The 21,884-nt window shown below is 32.8% G+C and overlaps 4 protein-coding genes across 4 annotated transcripts; 2 read left to right on the top strand and 2 right to left on the bottom strand.

Annotated features, from left to right (window-relative positions):
- Positions 1-261: 261 nt before the first annotated feature.
- Positions 262-1,853, bottom strand: LOC114396572 (histone H3.3). Its single transcript, XM_028358628.1, has 5 exons — positions 1,702-1,853; positions 1,207-1,278; positions 1,051-1,127; positions 872-962; positions 262-777 (listed from the first exon to the last, which is right to left on the bottom strand). The coding sequence occupies exons 2-5, from the start codon at positions 1,276-1,278 to the stop codon at positions 607-609; spliced, it is 411 nt and encodes a 136-aa protein (XP_028214429.1). The 5' UTR covers positions 1,702-1,853; the 3' UTR covers positions 262-606.
- Positions 1,854-2,604: 751 nt separating this feature from the next.
- Positions 2,605-4,283, bottom strand: LOC114396571 (histone H3.3-like). Its single transcript, XM_028358627.1, has 5 exons — positions 4,126-4,283; positions 3,578-3,649; positions 3,388-3,464; positions 3,196-3,286; positions 2,605-3,097 (listed from the first exon to the last, which is right to left on the bottom strand). The coding sequence occupies exons 1-5, from the start codon at positions 4,273-4,275 to the stop codon at positions 2,927-2,929; spliced, it is 561 nt and encodes a 186-aa protein (XP_028214428.1). The 5' UTR covers positions 4,276-4,283; the 3' UTR covers positions 2,605-2,926.
- A 3,688-nt stretch (positions 4,284-7,971) lies between these two features.
- LOC114396396 (LMBR1 domain-containing protein 2 homolog A-like) lies at positions 7,972-17,885 on the top strand. The gene is made up of 14 exons (XM_028358351.1): positions 7,972-8,440; positions 9,480-9,559; positions 10,236-10,394; positions 11,107-11,320; positions 12,016-12,102; positions 12,177-12,316; positions 13,033-13,113; positions 13,220-13,284; positions 14,713-14,885; positions 15,612-15,742; positions 15,859-15,946; positions 16,479-16,692; positions 16,815-16,915; positions 17,091-17,885. Exons 1-14 carry the CDS (start codon positions 8,273-8,275, stop codon positions 17,541-17,543), a joined length of 2,154 nt encoding a protein of 717 aa, XP_028214152.1. The 5' UTR covers positions 7,972-8,272; the 3' UTR covers positions 17,544-17,885.
- Positions 17,886-20,389: 2,504 nt separating this feature from the next.
- Positions 20,390-21,213, top strand: LOC114395784. The gene has a single exon (XM_028357628.1). It carries the CDS (start codon positions 20,411-20,413, stop codon positions 20,993-20,995), a length of 585 nt encoding a protein of 194 aa, XP_028213429.1. The 5' UTR covers positions 20,390-20,410; the 3' UTR covers positions 20,996-21,213.
- Positions 21,214-21,884: the final 671 nt, after the last annotated feature.

Genomic DNA, 21,884 nt, shown 5'->3' with positions numbered 1-21,884 from the left:
ATGAAATCCAATTGGCGATGAGACTAATTATCATTGAGCTGCTTTTTATCATAAACTCAAGTTCTCCAGCCGCCGGCTAAAGCTTACTTACGATTCTTCATGCACATCTTTCTTCCTACCCAAATGCAATTATACATTTGACAGTTACCATTAAGAACCCCTCAGGATACACACCCATTTGTTTATGCACGTATTCCATATATACAAGTTACAGATGACCGATTATGCAAAGTGTAAGGTGAATAATACATACAAACGAAGTAACCAACAACTGGGATAGATCTCCCGATAAGAACAAGGCAAAGCACAAGAAACATAGCTTAAACGAGATTAGATGGCAACTGAATGTTGTCCAAAGTGGCTGCACACATCCCGTAAAAACATAAACATTATGACAGACAGACACATATGTCCAAAAATCAATTACATGCCAATTTTCTGAAAGGAAGAAGACACAGTCATGGACACTTAGCAGTATTTGCCCGTATCACAATTAATACCTACTCCCTAACAACCCTATCTTTGAATAAAAAAGAAATCTGAATAACAAAACACCATCCGCAGCCACCCATCATCATCTTCACAACCACCACCACCACCACCACATCAAGCACGCTCACCACGAATCCTTCTTGCCAGCTGGATATCTTTGGGCATAATAGTTACACGCTTAGCGTGAATGGCACACAGATTAGTATCCTCAAAGAGTCCAACAAGGTATGCCTCAGCAGCTTCTTGCAATGCAAGCACAGCATGGCTCTGGAAACGCAGATCAGTCTGCAACAAAATCACACCAAAAATTTCCTTGTTAACAAATTCAGCAAAAAAACACACAGATATTGAACAACAATAACAACACACATTACAATACCTTGAAGTCCTGAGCAATTTCACGAACCAGCCTCTGGAAGGGGAGCTTCCTGATCAAAAGCTCGGTACTCTTCTGGTATTTCCTAATCTCACTGTTTTCCAGAATCAATTATATTATTAGAGATCACGACCAACGGAATACAAAGAACACAAAACAAATTAAAACCCGAAAACACTCACCGAAGAGCAACGGTACCAGGACGATAACGATGTGGCTTCTTCACACCACCAGTAGTTGGTGCAGACTTACGTGCAGCCTAAAGAAAAACAAAGGAATTAAGCTCTCAGGTAAAATTTCAAGGACCCAAAATAAGCCTAGAAGTAAACCGAAGATACCTTGGTTGCGAGCTGCTTCCTAGGTGCCTTTCCTCCTGTGGACTTACGAGCAGTTTGCTTCGTACGTGCCATCTGTGTCCACGCCCAAAAGTAATTTCAGAAAAACATAAACCAGAACATCAATTTCAAACAAAACAAAAAAAAAACAATAGAACCTTTCTTGCCCCTTTTTATCGCATAACCTAATCTTCAAAACTTTAAATATTTATCCATAATCTTCGTTTATTTAATTAAGAAATTAAAGACATATAACACGTTAACAGATGAAATTATCGACTAATTCTCTATAACAAAACAAACATCAAAAACCCTAGAGATTACTAGATGAAAATATTGACTTGGAGGCGCAAGAATTAGAACGCTGTAACTAGAGAAAAATCAACCAAGAAAAAAAATTCAACGGTCTAAACTAAGATACGCGATTTGGAAATCAACAGAAATTAAAAAGACAAAGATATAAGCCCTAAATTTCCAAATCCCAGAAGAAAAACTAACCTCGAACAACTTTTTTTTTTTTTCCAACTGTGGCTGAATCTAGGGGAAATGAATCTAAAGCTCTTGAAAGTTAAGAAGTGAAACCTATATATAGCATGCTCCTGGAGGCGTTTGTCAGTGATCGAACGGATACGATTCATTATCCGTGTGTTTTTTACGTTTTGAATCGTACGGTTCATTTAGTGTCGAGCTGTGTTTTCTTTAATTTAATAAACGGCTACGATGCCATTTGGGACCCCAAATCCGGATCGCCAAGTCTAATTGTCCCATTCCCATTGGTTACTCTAATTCAAAAGTTGTAGCCTTCTTGTGTATTCTTGTCTTGCTTTTAAAAAAATCGAAAACACTAATACATTGCCGAACAAAACCTTCCCTTTCCTGTGCTAATTCTTATGGTATCAATATTACCTGGCATTTTGCAAACTAAAAATACTTGCCAAACTCCATTTTTTTAGTCAAAAACCAGATGCAAATAGTTTTTTTTGCTTCCGTCTTGTTTTAACTCAATCACTTGTTTGGATTTTAATCAAATCCAATACTAATCCGGTCTAACATGATTGAATTGAATAAATTCGCATGCTGAAAAATAATAGCAGCATTAGCATTTTACAGAAGTAAAATTATTTGATATTTCTAATAAGGATTTAGTTTACTTAAAAGATCAACTAAATTTATAAGAAAGAAACCCCAATATCATTTCCAATTTACAACACTTTCAAATTCAAACATTACAAGTTAGTTGGCAAGACTTAATAGTAAAAAGGGGATTACAAGTATTACTTATTATTGTTTCATCTAACGAAACGTTAAATTCGTCTTCTGTTATAAACCAAATTACGCTGGACGGGTTGCGCAATTCGGCCAAATATGCGAGAAATAGCATAAGGATGGAAATCCATAATCAGAACAAACAGACACGATAAGCTAGCTTCAACTAGATTAGACGGCAACAGAAAGTTGTCCAATACAATTCCCAAAGTGGCTGCACAACCAGAAATAAAACGAGAAATAAAGGATCCAAAAAAATCAAATACATGCCAAATTTCTAACAACCAGACCTTCACAGTGTCTTAGGCAGTATTTGCCAATGACAATTAATATGACTACCAAGTAAACACCTATTTTTCCCTAATAACCTATAGGCTTCAACAAAAAGAAAACTTAGTAACAAAACACCATCCGCAGCCACCAACAATCCATCTTCACAAACACAGAACGCACCAACTCAAGCACGCTCACCACGAATCCTTCTTGCCAGCTGAATATCCTTGGGCATAATAGTCACACGCTTGGCGTGAATGGCACACAAGTTAGTGTCCTCAAAGAGCCCAACAAGGTATGCCTCAGCAGCCTCTTGCAATGCAAGCACAGCATGGCTCTGGAAACGCAGATCAGTCTGAAAATAAAACCAAAATCCCCATTAGATTGAGTTACGATCCAATTGTACAATTTTCAATATTGATAAAAAAAAAAAAAAAAAAAAACAAGCAATACCTTGAAATCCTGGGCAATTTCACGAACCAACCTCTGGAAAGGAAGCTTCCTGATTAGGAGCTCAGTGCTCTTCTGGTATTTCCTAATCTCACTGTCACAAGAATAAATCTCAGTATTGGAGACACGCATAATACAAAGGAAAACAAACCAAATTTAATAAAACGTTTAGAATCGTTATATTTCAAAACTCACCGAAGAGCAACAGTTCCAGGGCGATAACGATGAGGCTTCTTCACACCACCAGTTGTTGGAGCAGACTTACGTGCAGCCTAAAATAAAAGGAAAAACAATAAGCTGCTAGCAGAGAATTCAAAAACCCAAAAAAAAAAAAACGCAAGCAATTAATTAATTAATATTTTGTCATAATGACTAAAAAACAAACCTTGGTTGCAAGCTGCTTCCTGGGAGCTTTTCCTCCAGTTGACTTACGAGCAGTTTGCTTTGTACGGGCCATCTTAATCAACAACCAAGAACAACTTCAGAAAACTTTTTAACAAAAAAAAAAAACTATAGGAGAATTCAAATAATGATAATTTGGGAATCAAAATCAAAATACTTATAAACTTAATTTTTATCTCACACTTGAAGAACGCATCATGTATACACTAATCGATTAAATGGCCAAATAAAGGCCCTGAAACTCTATAAAACCCTATTTCAAAACATCCAACAGAGGGATATAGATTTTAATCATAGTACACGGCAAATAACTTAATAAAATAAACTAATACTGCGAAATGGAAGATAATGGAAGTAAAAATCGATTTAATCATGTTACAAACCCTATATCAAAGCAATCAAAGAAAGAAACTTAAGACAAGTTTTGAACCTTAAGGAAACGAAAACGCCAAGCAATTCTTCTACAGAACGAACAAGAAGCAGAATCTAATATTCGAATTTTTTCCAAAAGCGGAAAAAAAGATCACTAACCTCGAAGTATTTCGGTCTCTGCTTCCGAAACGCACTTGCTGAATCTTGAATGAATAGAATGCAAAGGTTCAAATTGTTAGGAATGATAGGGATATATATAGCGTGCTGATGAAGGCGTTGGAGATTGATCGGACGGATACAAATCAGCATCCGTGTGTTTTTGGCCGTTAGAAATCCACGGCTCCTGATGCTTCGAACTGTGTTTTCTAAATTTTAATAACCGGCTAAGATGCAATTTGGGACTGGAGACACGGATCGTGAAATCTAATTGCTTGCTTTCTATTGGTTGATTCCACTGGCTAGTTGTCGCCACGTTGGAAGATAGTAGTGGACAACGTTGGAACTTGGAAGCCACGTGAGGATTATGCGTTACGGAGTAATTGTTTTTTCCTGCACTTTTTTTGGGCCACGGCCCATGAAATGTAAAACAGACTTAGGCTTTTACTTTCAACATCCCCTATTTTGCTTCCTGCACCCTGAAAAAGCCTCAAACGGCCTGCATATATGTACTATTCAATCTGGTATTTACATTTAGAATTTCAGATTAAAGTGGCATCAACGGGATTGACTGAGCTAGGCTTAGATTTAAAGATTCACATTAATTTATGTTCTCACTTTGTTTATGGTTTCTTTTACAAACGAATCCTCCGTTTTCTGCATTACTTCTTCAGAAAACATCCTTTCTAATCCATTGAGATTGTAGTGAGTTATAATGATGTCGATGAATTGGATTCATACTCAATATGAACTTATCCTTCTTTGAAGATTTCTTACTATGGACTTTAATTGATGTTTGGCAGCTGGCTGGTTGGATATTGTCGCATAAATGGATAGTTGGAGACCTATGGAAGAAGCTAATCGAGTACTCAACAGATGTTGGCTTCTACAAATATTATCTCTCGCGGGAAGAAGCCCAAACTATGGAGAAGATGAATTGATTATTTGAGAAACTATTCAAAACAATATTTTTTTTCATATTTTATAACTTGTTGGAGTAATTTTATATTATTTTGAATTTGTAATATTTACTAATTATTAAGTTTAAATTTTAATAAATGTATGTTAATAAATATGTATATATATTTTTATACTCACATGTTCTAAAAAAATAACGCACGTGGTCAAAGTCCTAAACCTCCTCCCACTACTTGGGAGCTTACAATCTCATGTTTTATTTCACTTCTTGATGGGATTTCTTTTCACCCTTCACTCACAATATTATTTCAATACAGGTCACTCAAGAGTGTAGAGCCTTGCAAGGTAGTCCTTGTTGATTCACACGGGATTCCACATGCCTCGTGCTCTACTCGAATCAGAGTGTAATGTAAGCTGATGATGCTTTCAGCTATTAGACTCTAGACATCTAGGATGCAACATTCTCTGTTGATTTGCCTATTAGTATGACACATGTATATCTCTCCCACAACCTCATTTTCATAGTTTAGATTGCTCTCATTTTGCTTTCGCTTTCTTTTCCTCTAGCTACTAAGATATTTTAGTTCATCAAATTATATCTTGTCTTCTTGTGGACTGAGTAGCAGTTTGAAAGGTTGATCTATATTAAGAATTTTCAGATCTATGTTTATTTCCAACTTTCCAAAGCATTTTGTTGCTTGGGATCCCCTCAATTTGTTGATGTGTTACATGCTACTTTTTTACTTTCTTTAAAATAAAGTTGATTTAGTTTTTTTTTTTGTGGTTTGCACCCTTGATCTACGATAACAAAAAATAGTGAAATTGTTTAATCATAATAAAAATATTTTTTATTTGTTTTGCCTTTTTAAGCTTTAAACGTAGTCTAAAATTGTTTTAATTGTAAAAGAAGTATTATTAAAGAAAATTTCATCTAATTTCGGTTGGAATTGAAAAAAATAAATAAATTATATCATTGATTATTTGAATTGATACTTGACAATTTGATTAAGTTTAGATTAAATTATTTTTAAAATTAAATCTAAATATATTTAAATTATATTATCTTTACTCTTGACTTTAATTATTTTTAAAATTACATTAAGTCATTTACCTACAAAAATTTTGTTTTTAGTTTTATTGTGATTAATTCTATTATAAACTAAACTAGTTCCAAAATAACTTGTTCATCAATTATTTTTCGTGAATAAATATCATAAGAAACAAAATTTTATTAAAATGAATAAATAAATAAATATATTTGATGATTAAATTTCAATCAAGTATTCACTAAAGGATATATTTTCATCAATGATAAAATCTAGTATAAGTTTCATTTGTAATGTCTAAATTTTTGCATGGTGAAAATTTTTGTTAAATACTTTTATAATAATTTATTAAATATATTTCTTGAATAAATGTCATAAGAAATGAAACTTTACTTAAAAAATCTTTTTTCTATGATTAAATTTCAACCAAATATTCATGGAGGAATATATTTTTATTAACAATAAAATCCTGTTCATATTATCATCAAACTAAAATATGCACAAAATAAAATATATTTTAAAAAATAAAGTAAAAAATAAATAAATTCATGTAATAGTGATAACTGTGAAAATTGAGTTTAATTGATAGTCAATTTTGACTAATAATGATTAGAATTTTTTCATTTTAACGTTGTTTTAAATGAAATAATGAAAAAATTAATATCATTGTAGTTTTTGATCTGCTTCGATTATATGTAGAAAGAGTAGTATGAAAAAAATGGTATTTACAATTTTATAATCTAGTTTAATTTTAGTGTCACAAAACTTTTTTTTTTTCATACCAGAAAACTTTTAACCGTTTTTATTTTAATTAGAAGAAAACATAACATATAAAAAAAAAGAAACTTTGGGATTGTTAGAATAACAAAATGATGTAAAAAAACAATGAAACCATCTTAGTATTTTTAATTAAATCGATTCAAAAAATAAAAAAGAAAGTTGGTTATTGGATTGTTTATTGATTAAAGATTTGGATCCAAAAGACCCCGGTAGATTTTGTACTTTATTTTTTCTTTGATGAAAAAAAAATAAATTCGTAAAAGTAGAAAAAAATTCATCAAAGAGAATACTCTATCCACAGTAGAGGGAAAAAAATGAATTACAGGGATGAAAAAGTCGTATGCATTAATATGCAGAAAATGCTTGTAAAATTATTTAATATTATTTTTGCCCATTTTTTTATTTTCAAATCTTTTGTAGTTTGTAACATAGAAGTTTGTTGATATTACTTATTTAAAGTTCTTTTGAAGCTTGACTGAGCCGATTCCATGCATTCGCTAGTTAAATAAAAATTAAAAATTCTAATATAATTCAACGACATAGTTTAAATGATATCATAAAATAAAGTTATATTCATATAAAGTATTTTTTCTGTTAAAAACCACGACTCACCTTTGTTTTTATGTAAAGTAAAATTAGAGAATTAAAATGAATTATTTTACTATAACATATTTTTTTTGTTATGCTTACTATAACACATTTTAATATAAAGTCAGTGATTAAAAGTAATTAATATAAGCAAGTTTAAATTAAGCAAATATTTGAAAATTATTTTTGCATACTGTAGAAAAGGTAAAGAAAAATTAAGTGATTAGAAACATGTGTTAAAGTTAAGATTAAATTTTTTAAGTAATATTCAAATATAATTCTTAATTAAAATAAATTTTAAATTAGATTTTACTTATTTTTTAATTAAATTTTAAATTAGTCTTCATCTCTTTTTTCTTATGATATGATGGACAACAGGATTAAGAGAAAAAAAAAACGACAAAAAGGATTCCTGTCGAAGTTACACGGAAACATTTGAATACTTTATTAAAAAAAAAAAAAAAAAAAAAAGCCCTTGGGTCTAGTTGGGTTATTAGTGATTCATTCATTCAGACATAATGGTATAGAAAATAAGAATATACCGGGACGGAAGGAGAAGCGAAAGAAAGAAATCGAGAGCGTTTCTCGCCGAGGAGGAATGTGGTGCTAAATCCTAACATAACACCTCACACCCCAAGAAAACCATTAAACGACGATGCTTTAAGGGACGCGTGGCTGTTGTTGCGGCTGCTACCTACATACACTTTACCTGACGAATAGAAAAGTCAGTGTTAGCTCTGCGATTCCAAATTCGCAAATCGCAACCGATTTATGATCTAACTCTCCGATTCCATATAGCGAGAGAGAGAGAGAGAGAGATGTGGGTGTTTTACCTGATTTCGCTGCCTCTAACAACAGGCATGGTGCTTTTCACGCTTAGGTACTTCGCTGGCCCCGATGTCCCTCGCTACGTGCTCTTCACCGTTGGATATACCTGGTTCTGTTCTCTCTCCATCATCATCCTCGTCCCCGCTGACATTTGGGCGGTAATCTCACCTAGAAAAACTTGCAATCTGTGGTTTCCAATTTGATTTTGTTGTTGCTGTTGTTTCTGTTGATCAATTCATCTTATTAGATTTCGGTTTTTGTTCGATGATTTTTTTTGTGTGGAATATGGATGTTTTTAATTCGGCGTCGTATGGTTGCGTAAACGGAGCTTTTAGGATTGTTTTGCTTAGCATACCTTTTGAACTGTTCCATACGCGCTTTTACCACTGCTGCCAGTTTTAAATTGTGGGCCGTCGTTTCGTCACAATCCTTGATGTTGCAGGAAATTGCGGTTGTGATGTGGTTGCGGAGTGTGGACTGTTTTTTAAAACCTCAGGCACTGCCAGAGAAACAATGTTTAGTTGGACGTGTGAATGTGTGATTATTATAGAAAGTTAGAAACAAAACCGAAAATGATGCACAAATATGGGAGATAGTAGCTTTGCAAATTACAGTTGAAGAACAAATGCATAGGTTATATGGTAGCTTTGTAGTTCATAAGGTAATTTGTAGATGCTGGTAATTGTACATAAGTAAATGCAAGTGACAAATGCATGGATTATAATTAACACTGTCCAAACAGAAGTGTTCATCCTAGACTAGAGGAGCTGAGGAAGCCTTAACTTTTGAAAAGGACTTGGATATGGAAGTTCTGAACTGCTGGGTTTTAAAATCAGTAACTGGAAGAAAGATTTAGAATTATAAGTTTCAGAAAGATTTACTTTGCATTGGTGTGATAGTGTCTATAGTTTTGACAAAAATATTGTGCTACCTCCATGCTGTGGACAAGGCAGCTTTATGACTTCTTATTCTGTAGTTAAGCTTGTGTCAATTAAATTAAGGTTGTTATTATTGCCTCTGTTTTCCTAATTAGTTCAACTTGATAATTCTTCAGCTAGTAGATAAGCTCCCCCCTCCTTCCTTTGAAAGGAAGGTTTTGGAGCCTTATATTATTAAAAGTTGAAAAGAATTGTGGTTAATTGATGAACTATATGTGCAATGGTTTCATTTATAACAGTGTTTTTATGACACATGCAGACAATGTCTTCTAACCAAGAGAATGGAGCTATTTCATTCTTCTGGAGCTGGTCCTATTGGAGTACATTTTTACTTACTTGGTATGCTTCAATGTTACATGTTTGCATCACTTTCACATCCTTTTGTGTACTTCAAAGTTCAAACATATTGCATTGTTTAGAAAGGCAAGCAAATTTTACTTCAAATAGACATTTTTTGGTTAATGGTCCAAAGCTTTTTAAAATTGTTTGTTTTATCATGATAAAGCCGCTTTGCTCTCCCATTGTCTGTTGGTAAAACATTCCTCCAGGATCCTTTTTTTGATTCAGTGGACTATGTCTTTGTTATGAATCTGATATGTAATTTGTAATAGGATCAAGCTCAATTAATTCTTTAATGTGAATGTCTATGGTCTTTACAACATCGGCACATGTAATAGGGTCAAGGTGAAGATTAAATTTTCAGTGGACACATGTTTTATTTTCTTTTGGTCCGAACCATTTCTTGGTATCTCAAATGTTAAACTTCCCGATTTGTATGCATTTGACATTTTTTCTGCTACAGAACAGACTTTGATCCATACTGGTAATAGCAATGAATTACACAACATGATATAGTTATTATGCAAAGTGTAAACTTTAAGCGATTTTGTATATTTGCTATCTCATATTATTGCCTACATAGTAAGCATGATTTTTGCAAGGAAACATTTAAATGGCTTTTTACTTATCAGAGATGCAAATTTTCTCATATGTTTCAATTATTTATTCTAAGCAGGGCTGTGGTGCCCCTTATTCAGGGTTTTGAAGATGCTGGGGATTTCACTGTATCAGAAAGATTAAAGACTAGTGTACATGTTAACTTGATCTTCTATCTAATTGTTGGATCCATTGGCCTTTTTGGACTCATTCTTCTCATTTTGACGCACAATAAGTGGTTGGTTCTCATTCTCCTAAACTTGTTTTATTTATTTAGTTTTTTAGTACTAAGATGTTAGCTCACAGTTATTGCTGCCTAGAACCTTTTTTTTTTCAGTCAAGATTATTGTTTGCACTTTCGAACTTCATCTGGTTTCCTCAAAGAAATTTGCATCACAACTAATTTCTTCTTGATTATTTACTGTGTCATATATGGACATGATATGTTTGTAATGTATGGCTGTGTGTTTTGTTATGAACGACATCAAACTCTGTTTTTGTGTTTATGTGGATAATAAAAGTCTTGTTAACCACTTTTTAAGGGACTTCTGTAAAACACTACTCTACCTGATAAAGCTGTGTTTTTGCAAGTTCAGAAATCTAACTTTTATAGTCCTGTTGACATCTGTGCACTTACTTCCAGAGGCTAACACAATGCCTCTGTTTGTGAGGATGTTTCAAGAAAATTCAATATATCATCTTTACAAGATGTTGGGGATTTTATAATATAGATAAATCACATGCTGAAAAGTTGTGAGGACATTTGAAATCAATTGAGTTTATTTTCTTTCTTTTTATTGTTGTCTTTTGGATACTAGTTCCTGGTAAGGCCTAGGGAGGCCCCACCATTAGAGTGGCAGTGCCTATGGATTCCACTAATGGGTTCAAGGAGGGAATGCACTATTTTTCCTTTTGGAATGATTTTAGTTGGTTCCTGCTTCTGTAAACAGGAAGGGAAGTCTTTTGGGATTTGCCATGGCCTGCTCAAATACTTTTGGACTTGTTACTGGTGCATTTCTTCTTGGCTTTGGTTTAAGTGAAATTCCTAAAAGCATTTGGAGAAATGCTGACTGGACTATCCGCCAGAAAGTTCTTACGCACAAAATTGCCCAAATGGCTGTCAAACTGGATGATGCTCACCAAGAACTTTCAAATGCTATTGTTGTAAGTGGTTCATTCAAGTTTTCGTAATTTTTTTTTTATAATTTTACTCTTTTAAACGATATTGCTATAAATTGATTTATTGGAAATTTTGGTTTTTGGATAAAGCTCAATATAGTCATATTTGGTCAATGTAGCCAAGCCCGCCTAGAGGGGTAATTGTTTGCTGTTTTCCTATTGAAATTTGTACATTTACAGATCTGTTAAAAGTAAGATATTGCTTTGAGGAAAATGCTTAAGTGTTAACCAACACTCAACTACAACTTTTCATTTATATCAAAAAGATCAAACTAAGTACACTGAGATAAGAAAAGAAGTGCAGTCTGTGCCACCTATGACAGAGGACTGCAATCAGAATAGAAGAGAGAAAACAGCCCTTGTGCAAGTGAATAAGACAAAAGCTGACAGCTAATCAACGTGAATTTTAACAGAAATTTTGTTAATTTTCACTTGCAAGCAAGATAGAGCTAACTTTTCTTGTGAGTGTGTGGGAGATGTATCAACTGAGTGGGACTATTTTTATTTGAGAGTGAGAAGAGCAAATATGGCATCATTTGATCCCACATAAAATAGTTCTTTTACTTGATATGCACCCTATATGAATGTCTTGCTTTTTAGTAAAAGCTGTTTTTAAATACTAACTCGCGACCCTCCTTCAAAAAACAGTATTGGAGTTTAATGATTGTTTATTTATGTAGGTAGCTCAAGCAACATCCAAGCAAATGTCCAAACGTGATTCTTTGAGACCTTATATGAATGTCATTGATGATATGCTAACTCAAATGGTATTGAGTTTACATTATTTGATTACAAAACCTGGATTGTTTTCTTTATTTAGATGTAACCTTCAAACTTTCAGTTTAGGGAAGATCCTTCCTTCAAACCACAAGGTGGCCGATTAGGGGAAAATGATATGGATTATGATACAGATGAGAAGTCAATGGCAACACTAAGGCGTCATCTTCGGGGAGCTCGTGAGGAGTATTATAGATATAAAAGGTAAAAAGTAAAAACATGTTTGGTTTGGGTCTTAGGGTTTCAGGAAAGAAAGGCTTAGTGTTGTGATATTTGGGCCATTGGGCCCAAACACTTTTTATTTGTTTTTCTCCTTTTTTTGTTTTAGTTTGTTGAACCTCTATTTTGAGTCTAGTTTAGCTTCTCTTTTTGTTTGTTTTTAAATAACCATAGTGTATAATATAAAATAAATAAACTAAATAATAATAGTAATAAAAATATAATAAACTATTTAAAGCACAACATATGATTTAATAAACTAACTAATAATAGTAATGAAAATAAAACTATTTAAAGCATAACATATAACATAATAAACTAAATAATAGTGATAACAAACTAAATAAAACATAATATAATACATCATAAATTATACATAATAGTACTAAAAATATAATAAACTAAACAATAATAGTAATAAAAATGTAATACTATTTAGTGTACAATATATAATATAATAAAATAAATAGTAATAGTAATAACAAAAATTCAAAATAGTGGCCATCCTGCTATAGCAGATTTTGGGCCAGCCGCTAAGCTCCGCTATCCAAGATTTAAAACATTAGTAACTAGATATATGTGGTAGCTTGATGATTTAGTTGTAGCTATTCTGTCATATTATTGTTACAACTAAGGTTTTTTAGAATTTTCCTAAATTCTTTCACTGATACCCAAACATTGTGATTTTGTTGCTTGTGCAGTGAATATATGACTTATGTATTGGAGGCACTTGAATTGGAAGATACAATAAAGAATTATGAACGCCGCAACTCAACTGGATGGTTTGCTTCTAATTTCATTTTCTTTTCTCTTCCACTTCAACATCCTTCTACAATACATTACTAGTTCTTCCAGCTCACCTTACACAATTTTTTGCTGTAATTTCAGGGAATATAATTCAAGCATTAGACCTGCTCGGACTGGCAAGTTGGGGTCCTTATGTGATACTTTAGGTAATAATGAGAATTATAGGTGAACCCATTTGTCCCTAATGCCACTTAATATTTCTTTGCTGCATCTAGAATGGCATTGGCTAATTTTAGTTTGTAATTCTGTTTCTATTAGTTTTCTCTGATACCCACTAACTGATGTAAGCTTGCTAGTGAAACTTCTATGGAGGATGAATCTTTGAGCTTTAATGAAGTCCTTCAATGATGATTTTCTACCATGGAGATGCAGCAGAAGATAAAGGAGAAAAGGTGCGAGGAAGCGCCATTCACTAGGGAATAAGTCATGAAAAAAAGAGCTTTACCACCAAGAAAGTGCCTTGGATAAGAAACTTAGAGAGGAAGCTTCAATGGAGGAAAAGAAAGAGAGAGAGGGGGAAACACAAAATTGGAGGAAAAGAGAGAGAAAAATTGAATTTTGAAGTGTGTCTCACAAGACTCTCATTCATCAAAGTTACAACAAGTGTTACACACGCTTTTATCTATAGCCTAGGTAGCTTCCTTGAGAAACTTCCTTGATAAGCTAGAGCTTAGCTACACATCCCTCTAATAACTAAACTCACTTCCTTTAGAAGCTTCCTTGAAAAGATTCCTAGAGAAGCTAGAGCTTAGCTACACACACCCCTCTAATAGCTAAGCTCACCTCCTTGAGATGAGAAGTTAGAGTTTAGCTACACACACTCCTTATAATAGCTAAGCTCACCCTATGCTAAAATACATAAAAATACAAAAAAGTTCCTATTATAAAGATTACTCAAAATGTACGGAAATACAAGGCTAAAATCCTATACTACTAGAATGGCTAAAATACAAGGCCCAAAAGAAGGAAAAATCTATTTTAATATTTACAAAGAAGAGTGGATCCAACCTTGACCCATGGACTCAGAAATCTATCCTGAGGTTCATGAAAATCCTAGGGCCTTCTTTAGCAGCTCTAGCTCAATTCTTTTGGAGTCTTCTATCTAATATCCTTGGGGGATAGGATTGCATCACTAACATTTTTATGTATTAAGATATTATTGAAAAGATAATGCTCTGTATCCTACTTGCTTAGTTGTGTCTGTGTCCTCTGTAAATGAAACCTCCTATATGGTAATTCTATTTTACATAATTTTCTTTCGTGGTAAGAAATTATATATACATATAGTGCTAATTAAACTTGACCTCTCTTGGTTTTGAAATGAGAGGATTTGAATGTAGTATTGACAGAACATGCGGGAAGTCAACCCAATTTGCTCATACGTACCTAATTGCCTATGTTGTTTTTGGCTTCAAAGTTTGTTGAATTTCATCTCACTTTTGTCTTGCCTTTCTCAATTAGATTTCTTGCATTATATAATCATGCATGGGTTACTCCACATTCTTCTTCCTTTTTTGAGTATGGAATATTTTGGTTGGAGCTTGTCATTCTGAATAAATGGTGCTTCTTTGCAGAATTTTTATGGAAATGCATTTTAAGGAAACAAGTTGAGAAAGGCTTGGCTGTTATACTTGGTATCATGTCTGTAGCAATTCTTTTAGCTGAGGCAACTCTTCTGCCTAGCATTGATCTATCGCTTTTTTCCATTCTTATAAAATCGGTTGGAACACAGGAGGTCCTTGTGCAGGTAGATTGAATTGTTAGTGATTTTTTTTTAACATAAAGAAAATTGAGATGGTGTGTATTTTTTTAAAATATTTTTTCATCTTTCAACAGAATTTTTTTGGATGAAGATTCAATTCTGGAATTTTGGAAATCACACGACATTTTAAAGGAAATTAAAGTCTATCATATCTAATATGAATGTTTTTGTTATTGAGTAAGCTGTGCTTTTGTTTGTGTATTGGTCTATAGCATATATTGTTTACTTTTAGTGAGTGGTTCTTTCTGTCTTTTTTTGAAAATAAACTTCCACCCCTTCTGGTTTAAGGCTGTACATAAATGAGACCCCATGCATGAGGCTTTCACCTAGTGGGGTTTGGGGAGTGTAGATGTATGCAACCTTGCCCCTGCAAGCGGAGAGACTTTACATAATGCACACATTGCTTATGGCATATCACATAATGTGTCTTTGCTTGGATAAAATGATTTTATTCCAACTTGGCTACTATATTATTTGAAATAAGGACAAGCTTCTTTTTTAATCGCACCTCATTGTTGTATTCATCTTGTTCTAGCATCAGACTAAGCTACATCATTCATGTTAATTTAGCATTTAGTATGACTAGTGTCCGAATATTGTAAAATATATTAATATATTTATAATAATGTGAATCATGCATTATTTTATGTATTTTTTTTGCTCTCTGATGAAGGGTTGTGGAAAATCACTTACCTTCGATTTCTTGTCCAGGTGTTTGCTTTTGTTCCTCTCATGTACATGTGCATCTGCACATACTATTCATTGTTCAAAATTGGAATGTTGATGTTTTACTCACTGACACCCAGACAGACTAGCTCAGTTAACTTGCTTATGATATGCTCGTAAGCTTTTATTCATTTACTGCAACAACTGCTTATTTTTATTATGACTAATTTTTGTTTCTTGAATTGCCTATGCTGTTGAATGAATACTAGTTTCATTCTATCCTTGTTCCCAGGATGGTTGCTCGTTATGCTCCTCCTGTCTCATACAACTTTCTCAATCTCATTCGCCTTGGCAAGAATAAAACAACTATATTTGAACAGGTATTCCTCTCATCTTATGAACCCATTGACTGTCAATTCTCTTTAAAGTGTTATTTTTCTTGCCCAAGATGACAAAATTATGAGCACTGGACAGGGTTCCATGTGCTGTGTCTACTGTGATACTTTTTCTTGCTTGTCCTTTTTCACTTATATATCAAATCACTTCCAAATAATCCTACAAATTGTCGTTCATGGTCATAATGGTTGGGTGCATGACATATTGTAACTTTTTTAAAAAAAAGACATGTTATCAACTAATTTCTTCATAAAGTTCATTGACCCAAATTTATTTTCTTTCTTTTTATTCTTTTCTTGTCCTAGATAAAATAACCTATTTTTCTAAGTATCTATGGTTTTGTTGTCTTGTATTTAGTTTTACACACCTTTTATGGTTTTCAAAGATAATTTTTCTTTGGCTAAGTTAGTAACTGCTAAATTATCTGAACTTCTGCATCAGAACATATTTGCTCCCTTACCTTAGTATTATATATTTATTTATTTTAATTGGTGAACGGTGTGACCATGATTGCAGCGAATGGGGAACATTGACAATGCTGTTCCTTTCTTTGGGGATGAATTTAACAAAATCTATCCACTTATTATGGTTATATACACCATTTTAGTTGCAAGCAACTTCTTTGATAAAGTATTTGATTTTCTGGGAAGTTGGAAGAGATATATTTTCAAAACTGAAGCTGAAGATATGGATGGTTTTGATCCATCTGGATTAATTATTTTACAAAAAGGTATGAAATAAAAATTTACGTTGTTGTTAAAACTGTAGTTCATGTTACTAAATCATATCCTAATGTGTGAATACTGACTTAGTGATACTCGTGCTTGATGATTGATTCTGTATTATTTATAGAGCGGTCTTGGCTTGAGCAAGGATGCAAAGTAGGGGAGCAAGTTGTTCCACTTGCAAGAAATTTCAATAACATTGATATTGAATCCAGCAACAATTTTATGGTATGTTGGCATACCTCCCACAAAAAGTTGGACCAATCTTGTCTGACTTGATGCATGTCTTGCAACTTATCCAATTTTAACATCTGGTGGTTTCAACAGCTGCAATATGATATTTGTAACTACTAATTTCTTTTGGTAATACAGTTTTCTCATCTTATACCTTTTATTTATTCAGGAGAGGAATGGTGCTGAAATGAAGCCAACTTCCAATTTAATTACTGATGAAATAAATGGCCGTCTGTTCAAAACTTCGAAGGAAGACACAAGCAGAAGCAGGGAAGCCATCACCAAGAAGTATGCTGTCGTTAGAGAGCAGGGTCGGCCAGCATCTAAGTTGAAGTCAGAAGAGAAAAACGCAGCCTCGGCTGATTCCTTGTCCGACGAAGGCAATACTAATTCTAGCAATTCATCTGGAGGATCATCTTCAGGTTTGACTTCGACGTGGCAATCGATGAAGACTGGCTTTCAGAGTTTCAAGGTGAACATAGGGGCCAAAAAGTTTTTACCTCTACGGCAAATACAGGAAAATACCGGCTCTAGTCATTCCTCGTCTGAGTCCCTTGATGACATATTTCAAAAACTCAAACGGCCAACTTTAAACCAATCTATATACAATGACGACGATTAGTATGGAGGCCAATACTTTTGGTTCTTCTAGTTGATGTATCCATAATTTGGAAAGGACTTGCAATTGTAAAAGCGTTCTAGGATTGGGAATGCAGGTCCATATTATCATGTACAGTAATGAGAAAATTTAAATGCTGTACTTAGAAAATGACAATCATACTTAAATCCCCCAAGGCAAACCAAAGAGGGAAAGATAGTGTGCTATACGGAAACTCCTATACGTTTGCAAATCAATCTCACACAAAATCTTGATGTACCAGTGGACGGTGTCACCGACGTTTAAAACTCCTATACTTGGATCAAATTGCATTAGTTTTATGCGATGTCTTTTATGTTTTGCTCACGGATTTATTCCTTGCTCATTTTTTTTTTATTGTAGATTATGTAAAATTCTTATGCAGGGATTTTCATGTTGAGGCGTGATGTGTTTGTATAACGTTTAAAGCAAAATGAGTTGGTGCAGTGATAGCAATTAGCATATCTACTTTATGTTCTGCGCAACAAAGCGCACGTGGAGGTGTAAAATTGCTTGCAGTTTCCACCTAAGATTGCAAATTATTTCTGATGTACTTCACAGCTTTTTTGCTTCTGAGTAATAATACGAGCCTACTTACCGTTCCAAAAAAAAAAACTGCTTGCGGTTATTAAGCAATAGTCAATTCACCATAATATTTTTATATACTGTGAAGTTAAGCTAAGCACAATAGTCAACTTGACTATTAATTTTTTATATTATGTAAAAATTAAGCTAAGCAATAGTCAATTTGACTATTCATTTTTTTTATATAAATTTAAAAAATAAGCTAAGAAATAGTCAATAATGTAAAAAAATTTACAATGTCAATGTATGAAAATTAAATCCTTCATTAATATATTAAATCGGATCAAAATCACTTGCAATCACTAAGCTACTGTAGTTTCCAGCAGTTGAGATCCAATGTTTTAGAAAGCTATTAGTTTGTTTTATTAAATTTTTAATATATAAAAATTAAAATCAATTGTTGAGATTTAAAAAAAAGACTCTTTTACTGCTATCAAATTCCACACTCAAATTAAATCTTCTCAACTTTTCATTTTCTTTGAATTTATTACTGTGAAATATCATGATGATCGTTAAAGAAATAAAAATGTTTAAAAAGCATAATAAACTTATATTTTATAAAAAAAACAATTTTAAAATTATAATAACTGTACTAAGAATATTTATTAACATTTTTTATTCTTAAATTTATTTATTTATTATGTATTTAATAGGAAAATGTTTGATAACTTTGTACAATCGGGTGAGCTAATAAAGGTGTTATGCTATGATCTTTTTATATCATTAAAACTTCTCTATTAATTTTAATTTTGTAAAAAACAACGACAAATTTTTTTTCTAAGAATCAATATATATTTTTCCAATTTTAAATTTTAAAGTACATACTAAACATGCAAATTAATTTACATCCACAACTTAAAATTTCTGAAAAAACTAAAATCTCCGTACCAGGTGGTCCTTAAATTATTATGACTATTTAAGTCAGTTTGATATCTTCGATTTTTACCAATATATATATATATATATATATATATATATATATATATATATATTATCACTAATGTATTTTAAAAATGTACTAGTAATGGGTTTTTTCGGGTTTTGATAACCTACTAGGATTGGTCTAGTAGTTTGGATAGTATACACATTACACAATATCTAGGTTCTAACTTTGTTGTTTTACTATACACTCACAAGAAAAGCTTGGGCCGCGGAGGATTCGTGAATCCTTTTAGAAAATAGTATTTTCTACGTAATCATCTGCACACATTCGATTTATCAACGAATAATTAATTTCACCAACAACAAAATTGTAAACAGTTTTAATTAAGAAACTGATTAAGTGGGCGGGGTAAGTACGTGATGATATCATATGCCATATTGTGGGCAGTTTGAACGATGACTTCGTCAAAAAAATTTCTTTATTTTTTTCTGTTTATTAGTATAATGCATGTAACTTGGCCAATTTGTTGAAGCAATTAGTTATAAGAATTTTGGTTTGAATTAATGATCAGATAATCGCTATAGTTGACTTCTTAATGACTACTAGAACCAAAATAAACGCATACATACAATATCAACAAGCAATAACAATTTGATCTTCAAAATAACAACAATAACAAGCATACATACATAATTTTGTCTAAGTAAAAAAATTCTACTTGGTAATATTAAGAGTTGGAAAATTTATTTTTTTTTACCAGGTTATCAATACAGAATTTTGTTGATTTGATTGATAATTAATTTTTAAGAAACCTAATTAACTGATCATTTTTAGTGAAATTTTTTCTTTTCAATCACATTTTTTTTCACTTACATATTCCATCCTAAAATTCTACTTAAGAGGACAACCATACATGTGATTTTTAGTAAATTTTTTGGTCTAACTTATAAAAATATTGCTAGATGTTTTTGATCAAATATTATATATAATTCATATTACTAAAGTTCATACGTATAATAATAAAAGGCAGAATTAAATATCACTGGCATTGTTGGTACACCGTTCTAATTTGACAATGAGCTCTACAATTTTCTTGAGGATACTAACTAATCAAACCTAAAAACAATAAAAATAAAAAGTCTTCAACTAGAATTAATAATAAATGATCACGTTCAAGTAAAAGACGACTGCTAACAAAATATAGATCGTCTTGTTTGCACGTCATTTTCAATTACAGATTGCACCAACATATTGCTAGCTCTCAAAAGCCAACATGGAGAAGATGGATTACATTGAACGCAGTCAAACACAACAATCTCGTTCTCATTTATACAATAAATGTTCACATATTTTCCTTATCAGAATAATATTTAAGAGCAACAATATGAGAAACACGAACTTTCGAGGTAAAAGACTACACATATCCGTGCACGTGTTATGTAATAGTGTATTACCATACATTGCATCTTTGACCACCGAATTTTCCTTATATATAATAGTTTCTCTCAAGAACGTAACAAAGGTATCCAATTCGAACAGAAAGGGGAAAAAAATGATGAAAAGGTGCGAATTGGTGTTTGAAGAAGCAAGAAGAGGAGGGTGCAAGGAGCACCCATATGATAAGCAATCACCAGGTGTTTGCTCCTCTTGCTTAAGGGAAAAGCTCTCTCAGCTATACAACACAAACCCTATTATTGATCCTCGTTGTTTTTCTCCAGCTTCTTCGCCTGCTTCTCCTCATCAATCTTTTTCTTCTTCGAAACACGGCTCCTCCGGTCACCGGAGGCCGCGCTTCCGGAGGAACGCTTCGCACGTGGCGGAATCTGCCTCGTGCATGCTGAGCTTGAACTTGAAGAAGAGCAAGTCGCTGGCGTTTGCTTCGAGGCACAGGGATGTGATGATGAGTGGAAGGAAGAAAGATGGGTTTTGGACAAAGGTGCTCAAACTCAAGAGAAATGATGAGTTCTAGGGCCTAAGGGTTCGTTTGTTTTTCTTTTCCATGATCCCAAATTAAAGGTGATCCATGTGTTTAGCTAGCTGTATCATAATTCATAATTGAAGGATGTTTCTATTGGGGTTCTTTTCAGGAATTTCAGACTTCATTGTTGTATTCCAATTATGATAATGATGTATGTATTATTGGAAGATTTATTTAATAGATAGATTTTTTTAACAAATATTTTTTTATATATCCAATGCTTGATGACATGTCTGAGGAATATGTTTTTGTTTTTGGATATACAATACTAATTCTGATCCTACGTGTAAAAAATAAAAGAAAACATTTTCTTGATATAACACCAAAACAACTTGGTGATGAGATGCTTTTCTCATGAACTAATTCACAAGAAAAATATCCCATGCGAGTCGATCCTGGGTGGGATATGAACTTGAGAATTCATCTAGAAGCGCTGTCCATCGGTACAGTAACTTTTCCTCATGTCATGCTCCACTTGGTATCATCTAGAAGCTCCTCCCCCTGTAAATACTGTATGTCTTTCTTAAGAATTGTTTTCATATTATTGATCTTTCCCCTCAATTATTAAAAGTTAGCACCAACTTCTTAAATATCCAATTTAACAAAACTTCAAATATAACCAAGTAATTGTTGGTTCATAATATGATATCAAAGTCTTTATTAATTACTAATGAAGTTATCAAGAATTCAATCTTTATATATATTTTAAAAAAATAAAAGTTAAATTTCAATACTCCGGGATAGCACTTTCAGCTGACAGTTTCGCACTTCTTTCACTATGCCCAAAAGCCTAGTCAATTCACAGGGATCAATGCCTCAGGATTCTGAACATGTAACCACGTACTAGTACAAGTAACTTTTCTAAGTACAAATGATTGTA

This window comes from Glycine soja, chromosome 18, assembly GCF_004193775.1.
Source record: "Glycine soja cultivar W05 chromosome 18, ASM419377v2, whole genome shotgun sequence".
NCBI classification, from domain to species: Eukaryota; Viridiplantae; Streptophyta; class Magnoliopsida; order Fabales; family Fabaceae; genus Glycine; species Glycine soja.
The sequence above is the reverse complement of the archived record's forward strand: the minus strand, read 5'-3'. Positions and strand labels throughout refer to the sequence as shown.